Source organism: Lemur catta, chromosome 9 (assembly GCF_020740605.2).
Source record: "Lemur catta isolate mLemCat1 chromosome 9, mLemCat1.pri, whole genome shotgun sequence".
NCBI lineage: Eukaryota > Metazoa > Chordata > Mammalia > Primates > Lemuridae > Lemur > Lemur catta.
In genome coordinates this window covers 58,507,140-58,519,956 of record NC_059136.1, presented here as the reverse complement: position 1 = coordinate 58,519,956, position 12,817 = coordinate 58,507,140, and the positions used below count along the sequence as shown (strand labels likewise).

Genomic DNA, 12,817 nt, shown 5'->3' with positions numbered 1-12,817 from the left:
AAGAACAACCAAATAGAATTTTCAGAAATTAAAAATATGGTTACTAAAATTAAATACATAACAGGAGGGATAAATAGCATTTTAGATATAGTTTAAGAAAGAAATAGTGAACTAGAATATAGATTTGAGAAAATTTCAGAATATACTAAAATAAATTTTAAAACGAAAGTTTTAAAACGAAAGTTTTAAAGAAAAATTAAGAGACATGGAGGAATGAGTCTGACATATTTAATTAACATTTAAAAATGAGAAAACAGGAAGAAAGGAAAAGGGAAAATATGAAAGAGATAATGGCTGAGAATTTTTCCAGAACTGATGAAATATAGGAATCCACAGATTCAGGAAGCACAGTGAGTCCTGGTCCAGATAAACACAATAAAATCTACAATTAGACATATCTTTGTGAAATAGCTGATCACTCATGATGAAGAAAAGATTTTAAATTCACCTATAGAAAACAGATTACCTATAGTGTGCTAAGGCACATGGGGTTAGGAGAGCTGTGGAAGAAATATTTATCTGATGTACTCTAATATAACAATGATTTAATACATCTCTACATTGTCCATATAAACAAAGAAGTGGTACAATTATTTATACTTATGTAACATAGAGGCTGATGTGGACAGAAACCTATACTTGTTAAAAATAACAAACTATTGACTACCATAAAGTTCTAGGCTAATAACCGGAAAATGATCATATGTGTTAGCAAAAGCTGTTCTATTAAGCTTTGGGGGGAGTAGATTGTAAACAAAGAAAAGTATAGTTCTCTGAAATTGTTATTAAGCAAGAAGACACAGGTGTATGCCACATGCACTCAAGAAAACACATGTTCAGGAAGGCTGTGGTCATCTTTCTTGGGTTCAGCATATTTACACTACGGTTTTCCTGCCCATCTGCCATACATTTTGGTATCCCTTTGTGGGAAATATTAAAGAAGTTTAAGAACCATACTTCAAAAACTGCATATTATAAAAGACCAGAAGTAGAAAAAGTGGTACCAAAATTTCAAAAATATTCCACCAAAAAAGAAAGAATAAAAAATTCTACGTAGTCTGCATGCACAGAACAAGTCTTACACAACATAAAGACTTTTTTGGTATGGTATTGCAGCTGAACTTCAGATGGAAGATAATAGAGCAGAAGACACTTAAGACTTGTGGTAATCAACTGAGGTAATCCCTTATAGTGATTATTCCTAAGTATGAAAACAGTAATATTCACAAATATTCATTATAAAAAATATGCTATTTGGAAAATTATTATATAAATCTATTCCTAGAGATTCCTCTTACTTTTATTTTTTTTTTATTTTTATATTTTTGTTTTTTGAGACAGAGTCTCACTCTGTTGCCCAGGCTAGAGTGCTGTGGTGTCAGCCTAGCTCACAGCAACCTCAAACTCCTGGGCTTAAGCAATCCTACTGCTTCAGCCTCCCGAGTAGCTGGGACTACAGGCATGCACCACCATGCCCGGCTAATTTTTTCTGTATATTTTTTTTAGCTGTCCAGATTATTTCTTTCTATTTTTTAGTAGAGACGGGGTCTCACTCTGGCTCAGGCTGGTCTCGAACTCCTGACCTCTAGTGATCCACCCTCCTCGGCCACCCAGAGTGCTAGGATTACAGGCGTGAGCCACCCGGCCTATTTGGTTGTTCTTCAAGCCTGTTTTGCCTTTTCTGATAGTGCCTTGCTTTTTTTTCTCATGTTTTTTATTACACCCTATATGCCTTTAATAATTTTAAGCAAATGTATTTTATTGTTCACATGTGGTAATTCCATTATCAAAAGTTCTTGATAGTACATTTGAAAATGGGGTCTAATTCTCTTCTAGCTAATAAAAAATGTTGGGGGGTATATAAAACAGTCTATAATTAGGAGTTTATCTTCAGTAGTCTTTGTTCCTGGAAATTCTTTTTGTCATTGAGGACATTTTTTTCTAGAGAGGTTTTGTATCTGTTTCTGACAGATACCCCAGGGTTATCAAAGTTCTGATGTTACTTATATGTAAATAACTCAGAATGGGTATTCCTGATTCACATAGGTAATATAAATTAGAGCCACCTAACACACATGGAAGATTTCCCATTATTTTAAGTTTCCAGGGAGATCTCTGTTTTTTTTTTTTTTTTTCAATAAGTTCTCTTTCCAAGACAGGTAAACTTCCTTGTTCTTCCCTGTTTCTGATGGGCTTCTTTGGCCCTTCAAGGGCCCCAGATCTAGGTAGGCAACTCATTTACAAATCCTTGCCTTGTCTCAATATAGCTATTAAAAATCTATTTCCTCGATGTATTTAAAGTGCTAAGATCCTGAGGTCATTAACAACCTCAATTAATACTTTGGGTTTTATTTAGTTCCCTCTTTTTAATTTTGAACCAGAGACTATTATCTAGTAAAATGTTGGCAGAATTTAATTCTTGATTATAGTCATTTCTTCAGTATTTGTTTTCTTTCTTTCTTTTGAATTCATGCTTGAAAATATTTGAATCTGTTAATATAAAAACTTTTAATGATTTTAAAAAAAATGTTTACCATTATCTCAGATATTTACCAGAGATACCATAAAAGAAAAGTTAATACTGTATACCAGAAAAATATAGTTTTGTAGGACTATTGACTTACTTAAATTTTCTTTTTACTTCTATAGTTATAGATCTTCACATAATGGGGAAAAATGTATGATATAGATAAGCTCTTTTTTTTCCCCATCAGTACTTATTTAATGTTTGCTCTTATTTGGTTCCCTGCCATCTTTTCCATTTTAAGGTATTTTTAATACATCATATATTTTAACACTCCCCTGTGAGAGCACATCAGATGTTACATTGTTTCTCACATTGGTCATTTTATGGAATTTGAGCTATTAGGCTATAATTATGGTGTCTCTCAGGATCTCAACCCTTCCTCTATATTCACAGATTTTAATACTTCTTCCTGTTACTCTCTACTCACCAGATCTCTTAATTCTTTAAAATTGACTTTCTTGAAATTCAATACTTATGTGTCATAGAACCACATGATCCAATTTGCTTTTTTGGCAGACACGATATGAAGGTCTGCCCGGTACAAGTTTAACAAAAGATATTATAACAGTAGTCTCCAAACGACTCTGATAAAAAAGGGATGTAGAAAGAATTCAATTTTAAGTAGGCTTTTTCATGAGATAATTTATGCCAATTCTCTCATTTCAGCTTTATCATTTTATGATATAAGGGAATAATAAGGATATTTTATAAGGAATATTAAGTTAATGTTTTGAAGGAAAAATTGAGATCTGGCTTGCTAGCAAAACATATAAGTGTATTATTTTATAAAATGAAAACTAAGAATATAGGTGGTAGACTTGAAGATCTGTACCAGCACAGCTTTGGTTTCTCAATGTTTTCCCGTTTCATGTTTTACCATGTATACAGTACTTCCCTTGAAATTATTAGCAATTTTGAATGTCAAGTAAAAATATTGTGCTAAATAACTGATCAAAGGTGAGAATGTGTAAAGAAGAATTAAAATTGAGGTGAAAAGGTGTTTTGGTGTCAACTTGCCCTCCAGATCTAATTCTGGAATCTTCCTTTCCATTGAATGGCCTTGCCCAGTCCTTGAACTTCATTTCCTTATTGGTAATGTGGGACTAGTAATGGTCTTTACTGCTCACACAGGGTTGTTTTGAGGAAGCATTCTGTATCAGACACAAAAGCCATTTAACAGACCATAAAGGCAGTAGTAATTCATGAATTCAGGTGGTTGTCAGACCTTAAAAAAGAGTTCAAAGATTTAGAGGGTATATTTGTGAACCTAATGAGATTGGAAAGATGGTAGTTGTCAAATAGAAGGTCAGAAATATTAAAAATAGGAAATTAAAAATTATTCCAAAAATAGTAAGATTATTGCTGGTAACAAAAGAGATATAAAACTGTTTGAAAATGATGAGTGCATTGCGCACCGTCTGGGGAATGGTCATGCTTGAAGGTGCTGACCCGGGGAGGTGGGGGATGGGGGGAGGGGATGGAGGTATGACTACATGGTGAGTGCCAGGCGCACTGTCTGGAGAATGGACACGCTTCAGGCTCTGACTCAGGGGGATGGGCGGGACATGGTCAATGTATATAACCTGAACTTATGTACCCCCATGATGAGCTGAAATAAAAAAAAAAAACTATTTGAAAGAACAAAAAAAATTAAAAACAGAAAAAGTATTATGTTGAAAAGTCCTGGAATGATACTAATATGAAATTGCTTAATTATATTTGAATTTCTCAGGATTTTTTTTATCTTATATAAATCTTACCAACTGAAGTTATGAAACTATGACTATAAAATACACAAATAGGCACTCTCAAAATAATGTAATTTTGCCATACATGTTTATAGTACAAAGACTTACACAAATTTAATGAAAATTATCCTTGAAAAAAGTGTAATGGCTATTAATCATTTACTTTATCTTTTAGCATTAGACGGCATCAAGAAAGGAGAGCAATTTTGACTCCCATTTTGACGGATTTTTCTGTTCGAATAACTGGAGCACCTGCCATCATTTTCACCAAAATAATTTCTCCAGAAAATACGCATACTGAGGTTAGAACATAATTTAGATTTCATTTTAGTCTACATAATGGAATAGCTCCTCTTTGTATGTTAGGTATTTTCACAATTTCATAGGACATCGGATTAGCTCGTTAATAACAATATTTACCATCATAGCTAATATTTATTGAGCACTTTCTAGTACTAAGTTATTGTTTTCTGTGTGATAACTTCTTTAATCCTAATAATAATCCTATTAGCTACTCCTACTATTCCCATTTTATAGATAAGGAAACTGAGGCATAGAGGAGCTAATTTGGGCTAAATGACCCAAATTTTCACAAGTAGTAAGTAGCAGAGCAGAGTCTCTGCTCTGGTCCAGCCTCTATATTCTTAATTTCTACAACCTCTAATGAAAATAGCAGTCATACTGTGCTAATAAAGAGTTCTCACCTAGATTACCATACAGAGTGAGTTCTACACAGATTACCTTATGTAGTCTTCGCAATATCCTTATGAGATAGATATTGTTAGTGTCCATATTTTATTAGATGAGGAAATTGGGGTCAAAAGATGTTAAGGAACTTGACCATGTTAATTGGTGTATCCAAGTTTCCATTCTGATCGCTATGGCATGCTGCCTCCATGCCTAGGATAGAAATGTAGTAATAATGTGATTTAACATGATTTAAAAATTCTTCATAGAAATTTTTATACTAAGCACATTGTAAACTTTTTGTTCATTCACAGAATTATAGCCAGTTGATATGAAAAGTTCAGAAAAATTAGGTATAGATTAGTATATTAATCCAAGCTCATAAAATCTTAATTCCTTCTCTGAATTTTTAAAAAGCAATATTTTTATATATATTATCTGATTTGATGTTTATAATAATCTATGGAATGTGAGGTTAGGGGAGGTTTCTTGTATATCCACAAAAGGTATATAAAGGTTAAGTAAATCTACTAATATCTTAGTTACTTAGTAATAAAATAGGTTTAGAATACATGAAACTCCTTATAGGATAGCCTTTTTTCATACTAATGATGCTATGAAATATTAAGACTCACAAATAGAATTGCTTCTATTTCCTATGTGTATTTAGCTCACAAAAATTGAATAGCATGATCATTTTGAATTATTAAGGGCTTTTTTTTTCTGAAAATACTATTTACTTGGATTCCCAAATACTTATCATCATCAAAATCAGAAATAAAAGTAAGAATATATTAAAGTGTTATTAAAATATTATCCTTTTTTAATTAACTCATCTTCTAATTTGAAAGCATTATTAGAAAGTTCCCCAATCCCAGGTGAAAGAAAGAGTCATGAAGCTGGAGATCAGAAAACATAGTTCAAGGCCAAGCTCTGCTTTGTACTAAAGGATGTCATCTTAAGCCATTCACTTAAATTCTTTGTTCCATCAATTTCCTTATACATACCTTAGTTGCTTCATATAGAGTACCCTAGTTACCCTCCAGATTGTTTTAAGGTTTAAATTGATAACAGTTATAAGAGGAATCTGAAAAACTAAAATTCTGTGAAAATTGAAATTGTTCTTATTTTTATAGTTAATACTGCTTGTTTTTATAGTTAATACAGCTAATGCTGCTTGATTCTCCCAATTGAATTCATTTTGTTTTTTTTTTTTTTGAGACAGACTCTCGCTTTGTTGCCCGGGCTAGAGTGAGTGCCATGGCATCAGCCTAGCTCACAGCAACCTCAAACTCCTGGGCTTAAGCGATCCTACTGCCTCAGCCTCCCGAGTAGCTGGGACTACAGGCATGCGCCACCATGCCTGGCTAATTTTTTCTATATATATTTTTAGTTGGCCAGATAATTTCTTTCTATTTTTAGTAGAGATGGGGTCTCGCTCAGGCTGGTCTCAAACTCCTGACCTCGAGCGATCCACCTGCCTCTGCCTCCCAGAGGGCTAGGATTACAGGCGTGAGCCACCGCGCCTGGCCGAATTCATACTATTTAATCTACTAATACAAGATCATTAATTTGCAAGTTTTCACAGGATATATGCCACTAATAGAAGTAAGATATTTTTAGTACAGATTTTTATCCCCTTGGGTAATGTTATAGTGACTATTTAAAAAAAAAAAAAAACTTCTGGTACACTTTTTTCTTTTTCATTATTACTTGAGGAACAAAATAAGAATTTGAACTATGATGAATGAATACAGGGAACTTGGGGAGGAAATAATTATTTAACAAAAAAAAGGATACTCAACTCATACTTGATATTCTTTATGGCTTCATTAAAAGCTGCTTTAAGCTGTCTAGTTTGTATTTGGACCAGTCATAGTCTCCTTAAATCCATTCCACTGGATGACACTAATAAGGAGAAGGTCTGTTGAACATTTCCAAGCATTTGAACGTTGTCCACATGAACTTCATGACAAGAGGCAGGACTTCTACTTATTAAGAGAAGTTTCTGGATTGGTTTTTTGTGTTTTGTTTTCCTTTGAATAGTTTTTGAATGATAAATATTCAAGTGACTCAGTTATGCAGAACAGCACCAGTTATGTAGTGGACAATCTACCTAATGCTGCCAAGATTTTAGCAGTTTGAAGAAGTGAAATTAATTAGTCTAGCTATCTTTGGCTCTAGCACTGTGTTTTGTTATAAATCATTTTGAGTGTATCCTTTGGAAAATACTCATACTGTAGTACTTGGTGATTATAATTGCCTGCCTACAATTGCCTGTTTACATCTGTCTGCCCCACTAGATTATAACCTCCTCAAGAGCAGGTTGCCCTGAATTCAAGGCCAACCTTATTCTTTATGATATTCTTAGTACTCTAATTTAGTGCCTGGTACTTAGAAGATGTTCAGTAAATATTTGTTGGTTTGAATTAATGAGTAAGATTATGCTACAGAATTACATCCTTGCTTACATATTAAAACAATAATAGTTTGAGGTATGAAAAAGTCAAATGGGTATAAGAAGGTAAAAAATTCTTACTAGTTAGTTGCCCTGTGTTTACCATGAGGCCTTACATATAGCAAACACTCATAAATATTTATTAAATGTATCCATTAAACTATGTCAACTGGCAGTGCCCATTTTTGCTATTCTCATTATTGTATGAACTTGAATCCCAGGAGGCTTAATCAAAGTAGTAAAGGTCAAATAAGTAAGAATGATAAATTATCATCTGAAGGCTATTATGTTTCTTTATCTATAGTTAACCATTTTTTCCCTTCAGGAGATTTTAGTGTGTGGCCATTCCTTGGAAGTGAATATAACCACAAACCTGGACTTCTTCCTAAGTGTGGCTCAAGTTCAACTCTTACATCAGTTAATAGTAGCAAATATGACTGGACTGGAACCATCAACCAAGGCCACAGAGGTAACTATTACCTGATTTTGATTAGGCTTATTGCATTTGTGCCAACTTTACATTCTCAAATAGGAAAACTATAATTAAACTAAATGCTTTTTGTGAATTACTCTGTTTAAGTTTATTGAAATTATGGTCACAAATCATTTTGGATTGATATTTTTTATTTTTGAAATTTTTTTGGTCTCTGTTCCTCTTTTTTATCATGCACCTTTGCAAAATTGCTTACTGACCTCAGAAAAGCCTCCGTTAACAACCTGATTTTATCACTGTGCTGATATTTCTAAAGTATGCTGTGAGAATCCTGGTATAGCTTTCATTTACTCAGATACCTTGCAATGATAGGGCCTCTTTAGGAAGTGAACTTTGTAATAGTACTATGGGAATATCTTCAATAAATAACTTGTAAAGCATTTGTTTCCCATGCTCAGTGAAGAATGGACACAATCATAAAAGTTGAATGCCTGCCTAGAATTTTAATTTTGATCCGGTGTTCATTGGAAAGCCTGTATTGTAACCACAGCATGAAACAAAGAAAGCTGCTTGTTAGATTCTTCTCAAGATATGTTTTCTTTGCTTTTTGTTTCCACGTATCTCTAATCATATCTGTACTTAGAATAAATCTTTTATAAAAATTCAGGTGAAGAAATTGTTTATGTATGAAAAAGATGTTTTGTTTTTGCCATGATTTATACAGAAGGCTCTAAGTTCTATTTATTAAGAAAATAGGTAAAGAACCAGGCCAGGTGAGGTGGCTCACGCCTGTAATCCTATCACTGTGGGAGGCGGAGGCGGGAGGATCGCTCGAGGTCAGGAGTTTAGGACCAGCCTGAGCAAGAGCAAGACCTCGTCTCTACTAAAAATAGAAAGAAATGATTTGGACAGCTAAAAATATATATAGAAAAAAATTAGCCGGGCATGGTGGCACATGTCTGTAGTCCCAGCTACTCGAGAGGCTGAGGCAGAAAGGATTGCTTAAGCCCAGGAGTTTGAGGTTGCTGTGAGCTAGACTGATGCCATGGCACTCTAGCCAGGGCAAAAGAGCGAGACTCTGTCTAAAAAAAAAAAAAAAAAAGTGATATTCACTGAGAGCCATTTGATGCCAGGCAATGTGGCTAGGCATTTTCATGTGAGTTAACTCACATATCTTAAAGCATGTTATTATAACCCTGTGAAGTAGATATAGGCATTATGTACATTTCACAGATGGGGATGTTGAGGCTTGAGGGTAAATGACCTGCCTGAAATCTATATGCACACATAACTAAAAAATGATGCCTCTGAGATTTGAATTTAGGTCTTTCAAGTTAGTGGTCTTTCCATTTTGCCAGAGATTGTATAATGTAACATAGTATTCTATCTTCTTTATTTTTAAAAAAATTATTTAAATTTGATAAAGCTTTTAACTTTTATAAATGGAGATGTTCTAACTTGATCGTCTTTTACTACCCGTGATTTCTGTTTATTCAGTATCTATTAATATTTTAAAAGGACTTTAGCTGTATATTCTTCAAAATATTGACTTTTTCCCAATATACTTTAGGTGATCCATGAAAATATAATTATATGAAATGAAAATAAACAGATTAAAAAATATTTCCCCATGCATTTTCAATGAAGTCCATGAAGCAACTTCAGTTGGAAAAGAGTATTTTACATTTCTGTATTATTTGTGCCTATTTTATGAATCTCTCAAAGAAATCTAACTCATAGATTCCTGATTGTCTTAGGAATTCATACAGTTTAGCATTGGTTGTTAATTATTTACCTAAATACTTTTAATACCTATTAGTAGGATCAGATTTCAGTAAATAAAAGAATATTCAGATTACCCACAACTCTTCCCTGAATGTTGAGTCATTACTCACAGTTCCATAAACTAGCTAGGCTTTGGGTTTTTGCTGTTTTAAAACGTATCTGTGGCTCTTTGTTTCTTCTTAGAGAATGTAGTAACAGGGCTGGGTGCGGTGGCTCACACCTGTAATCCTAGCACTCTGGGAGGCCAAGGCGGGTGGATCGCTCAAGGTCAGGAGTTCAAGGCCAGCCTGAGCAAGAGCGAGACCCCGTCTCTACCAAAAATAGAAAGAAATGATCTGGACAGCTAAAATTATATACAGAAAAAAGATTAGCTGGGCATGGTGGCGCATGCCTGTAGTCCCAGCTACTTGGGAGGCTGAGACAGAAGGATCGCTTAAGCCCAGGAGTTTAAGGTTGCTGTGAGCTAGACTGACACCATGGCACTCTAGCCAGGGCAACAGAGCGAGACTCTGTCTCAAAAAAAAAAAAAAAGAAAGATCATAGTAACACTACAGACTGTATGTACATTTTAAAATGGCTAAAATCGTAAATTTTGTGTTATGTGTATTTACCACAATTAAAAAGAAAAATACAGACTATAATGGGGAGGATAGTCTGGCCCTATCCCCAACCCTGGTGTGATATATCTGAAAATTTCAGTATTTTAGAAAAGACCTTCAATGCACTGGAAGAACTCACATCTGATAGTCTAAGAATATGAAGACATTGTAGTTACATAGAATACTTTGCAATAAGCTGGGTTATATTTTGAAAGGGGTAATTGATTAGTGTGGTCTTATCAAGCACATTACCACAATTTCTTTAAAAATTCTTTTTGAGAATTAAAAACATTAGCAAGGAATCATCTGACAGCAGGCAATTCTTTCACTGAAAATAAACCTTCCTTTCATCTTGAATAACTTTGTCCTGAAGTGGATTTTTGTTTTTCATTGCTGTAACAAGTGAATTTTTGTAGCCTTCAGAATTTGGACTGATCTAACAAGAGTATAAACTGACTTGGGTTATAAGCACTGAGCACTGGTATTTTCAGCATGTCTCTTTTTTATTTGGGGGATATAAAATAGACTTTAATGTTTCTTGCTTGCCCAAGGGCAAAGCAAGGAATATTTGTGGTCTTTGTTGGGATTGTATATTTTAATTTTAAATATCCTTCCTCAAATTTGTCATTGTTTTAATATCATTTTTTTATTTCAAAGTATTACTGGAGTACATATAGTTTTGGTTACATGGATCACATTTTATAATGCTTGAGTCATGGTTATACGTGTGCCTGTCACTTAGATAGTGTTCATTGTACCTGTTAGGTAGGTTTTTCCCTGTCCCCTCTTCCCCATCCCATACCCCACAGTTGTTTTCCATTGAGTTATACTTCCGTCTGTGCACATGTGTGCTCATCAGTTAGTTCCAATTTAATAGTGAGTACATGTGGTATTTTTTTTTTTTTGCCCATTCTTTGGATACTTCACTTAGGATAATGGTCTCTAGTTCTACCCAAATTGTTGCAAAAGGCATTAAGTCATCCTTCTTCATGGTTGAGTAGTAAGTATCCCATGGTATACATATACCACATTTTGTTAATCCATTCATGAATTTATGGGCATTTGGGTTGATTCCACATCTTTGCAATTGTGAATTGTGCTGCAATAAACATTCGGGTACAGGTTTCTGTTTGATGAAATGACTTCTTTTCCTTTGGGTAAATACTCATTAGTGGGATTGCTAGATCAAATGGTAGCTCTACTTTTTAGTTCTTTGAGGACTCTCTATACTGTTTTTTCCATAGGGGTTGTATTAATTTGCAGTCCCACCAACAGTGTGTAAGTGTTCCTTTCTCTCTGCATCCACACCAGCATCTATTGTTTTTGGACTTTTTAATAAAGACAGTTCTAACTGGGGTAAGGTGATATTTCATTGTGGTTTTGATTTGCATTTCTCTGATGATTAGTGACACTGAGCATTTTTTCATATGTTTATTGGCCATTTGTCTATCTTCTTATAAGAAGCCTCTGTTCATATCTTTTGCCCACTTTTTAATGAGGTTGTTTGATTTTGTTTCTTGCTGATTTGCTTGAGTTCTTTGTAGATTCTGGTTATTAGTCCTTTATCGGATGTACAGCTTGCAAATATTTTCTCCCATTGTATAGGTTGTCTATTTGCTCTGTTAATTATTCCCTTGGCTGTGCAGAAGCTTTTTAATTTAACCAAGATAGGCAAATTGAACCTGGCTGAGTTATTGGGAGAATAGAGGAAGGAATATGTGTTAAAAATGTGTATCCTGACATTATAAATAACTACTATTTCATAAGAATGATGGATTACTAATGAGAATTCCATTTATTAGGACTCTAGAAGGGACTTTATGAATTACCAGTAAATGTCACATCTGTTCTAAGCCCACCATCTGACACTGTATTGATGCCATAGTTCCCCTTCCCATTCTATAGTTCATGTCTCCATGACAGCATGTGGCTCTTTAGGACTAGTATGACAGGCACATCATTTGAGATTGTTACGTCTTAGTTCCCTTCCATTTACATAGTTGAGAATCAACACCCTAGATACCTTAACAGTCAAAGCCAAATGTGTAATTCAAAGTTTTCTCCCAAAATACAGCTGTACTCCTCAGCCTTGATTTCTTTCCCAATGTTTAGCAGGGCTATGGTGATTGACACAATTGGTTTACCCTTCAGAAGATTCTTTACCTTCTTACAATCTGGTCTTGGTCCCATAAAGGCCCAATAATATAAACGTAGGTATTAGTTTATTTTTTATAATGTGGTTTTATTTTTATCAAATTAATACATGAATTTTATCAATCAACTATTGCTAATGAAATAAATCAAAATAGCATCAGTCCCCTATACCCTCATCTCATCCTGCCCCATAGTCAGCCACTTTCAACTCTATAAGATGTTTCATCTGGTATTTACCTCCATGTATCTGAATAACTTGAATAGACTACCATCTATTGATTCACTATTACTTTATTCACTTGCTATTTGTTGTCAGTAAGGGTTCCATCTCTTTTGTACTTCCCTTCTGTGCATTCATCTTCCCAGTATTCTTATATCATATTTTTTATTTGTCAGTAGAATTGTTTTCATTATAAAGATTATGTA

General features: G+C 34.1%; 1 protein-coding gene across 1 annotated transcript in view; it reads left to right on the top strand.

Annotated features, from left to right (window-relative positions):
- The window catches only part of VPS13B (vacuolar protein sorting 13 homolog B), a 752,846-nt gene that overhangs the window by 482,058 nt on the left and 257,971 nt on the right, over positions 1-12,817 (top strand). Inside the window, exons 32-33 of the mRNA XM_045560402.1 lie at positions 4,451-4,577; positions 7,746-7,889. Coding sequence (XP_045416358.1) covers positions 4,451-4,577; positions 7,746-7,889 — 271 coding nt within the window. The remainder of the gene's footprint in view (positions 1-4,450; positions 4,578-7,745; positions 7,890-12,817) is intronic.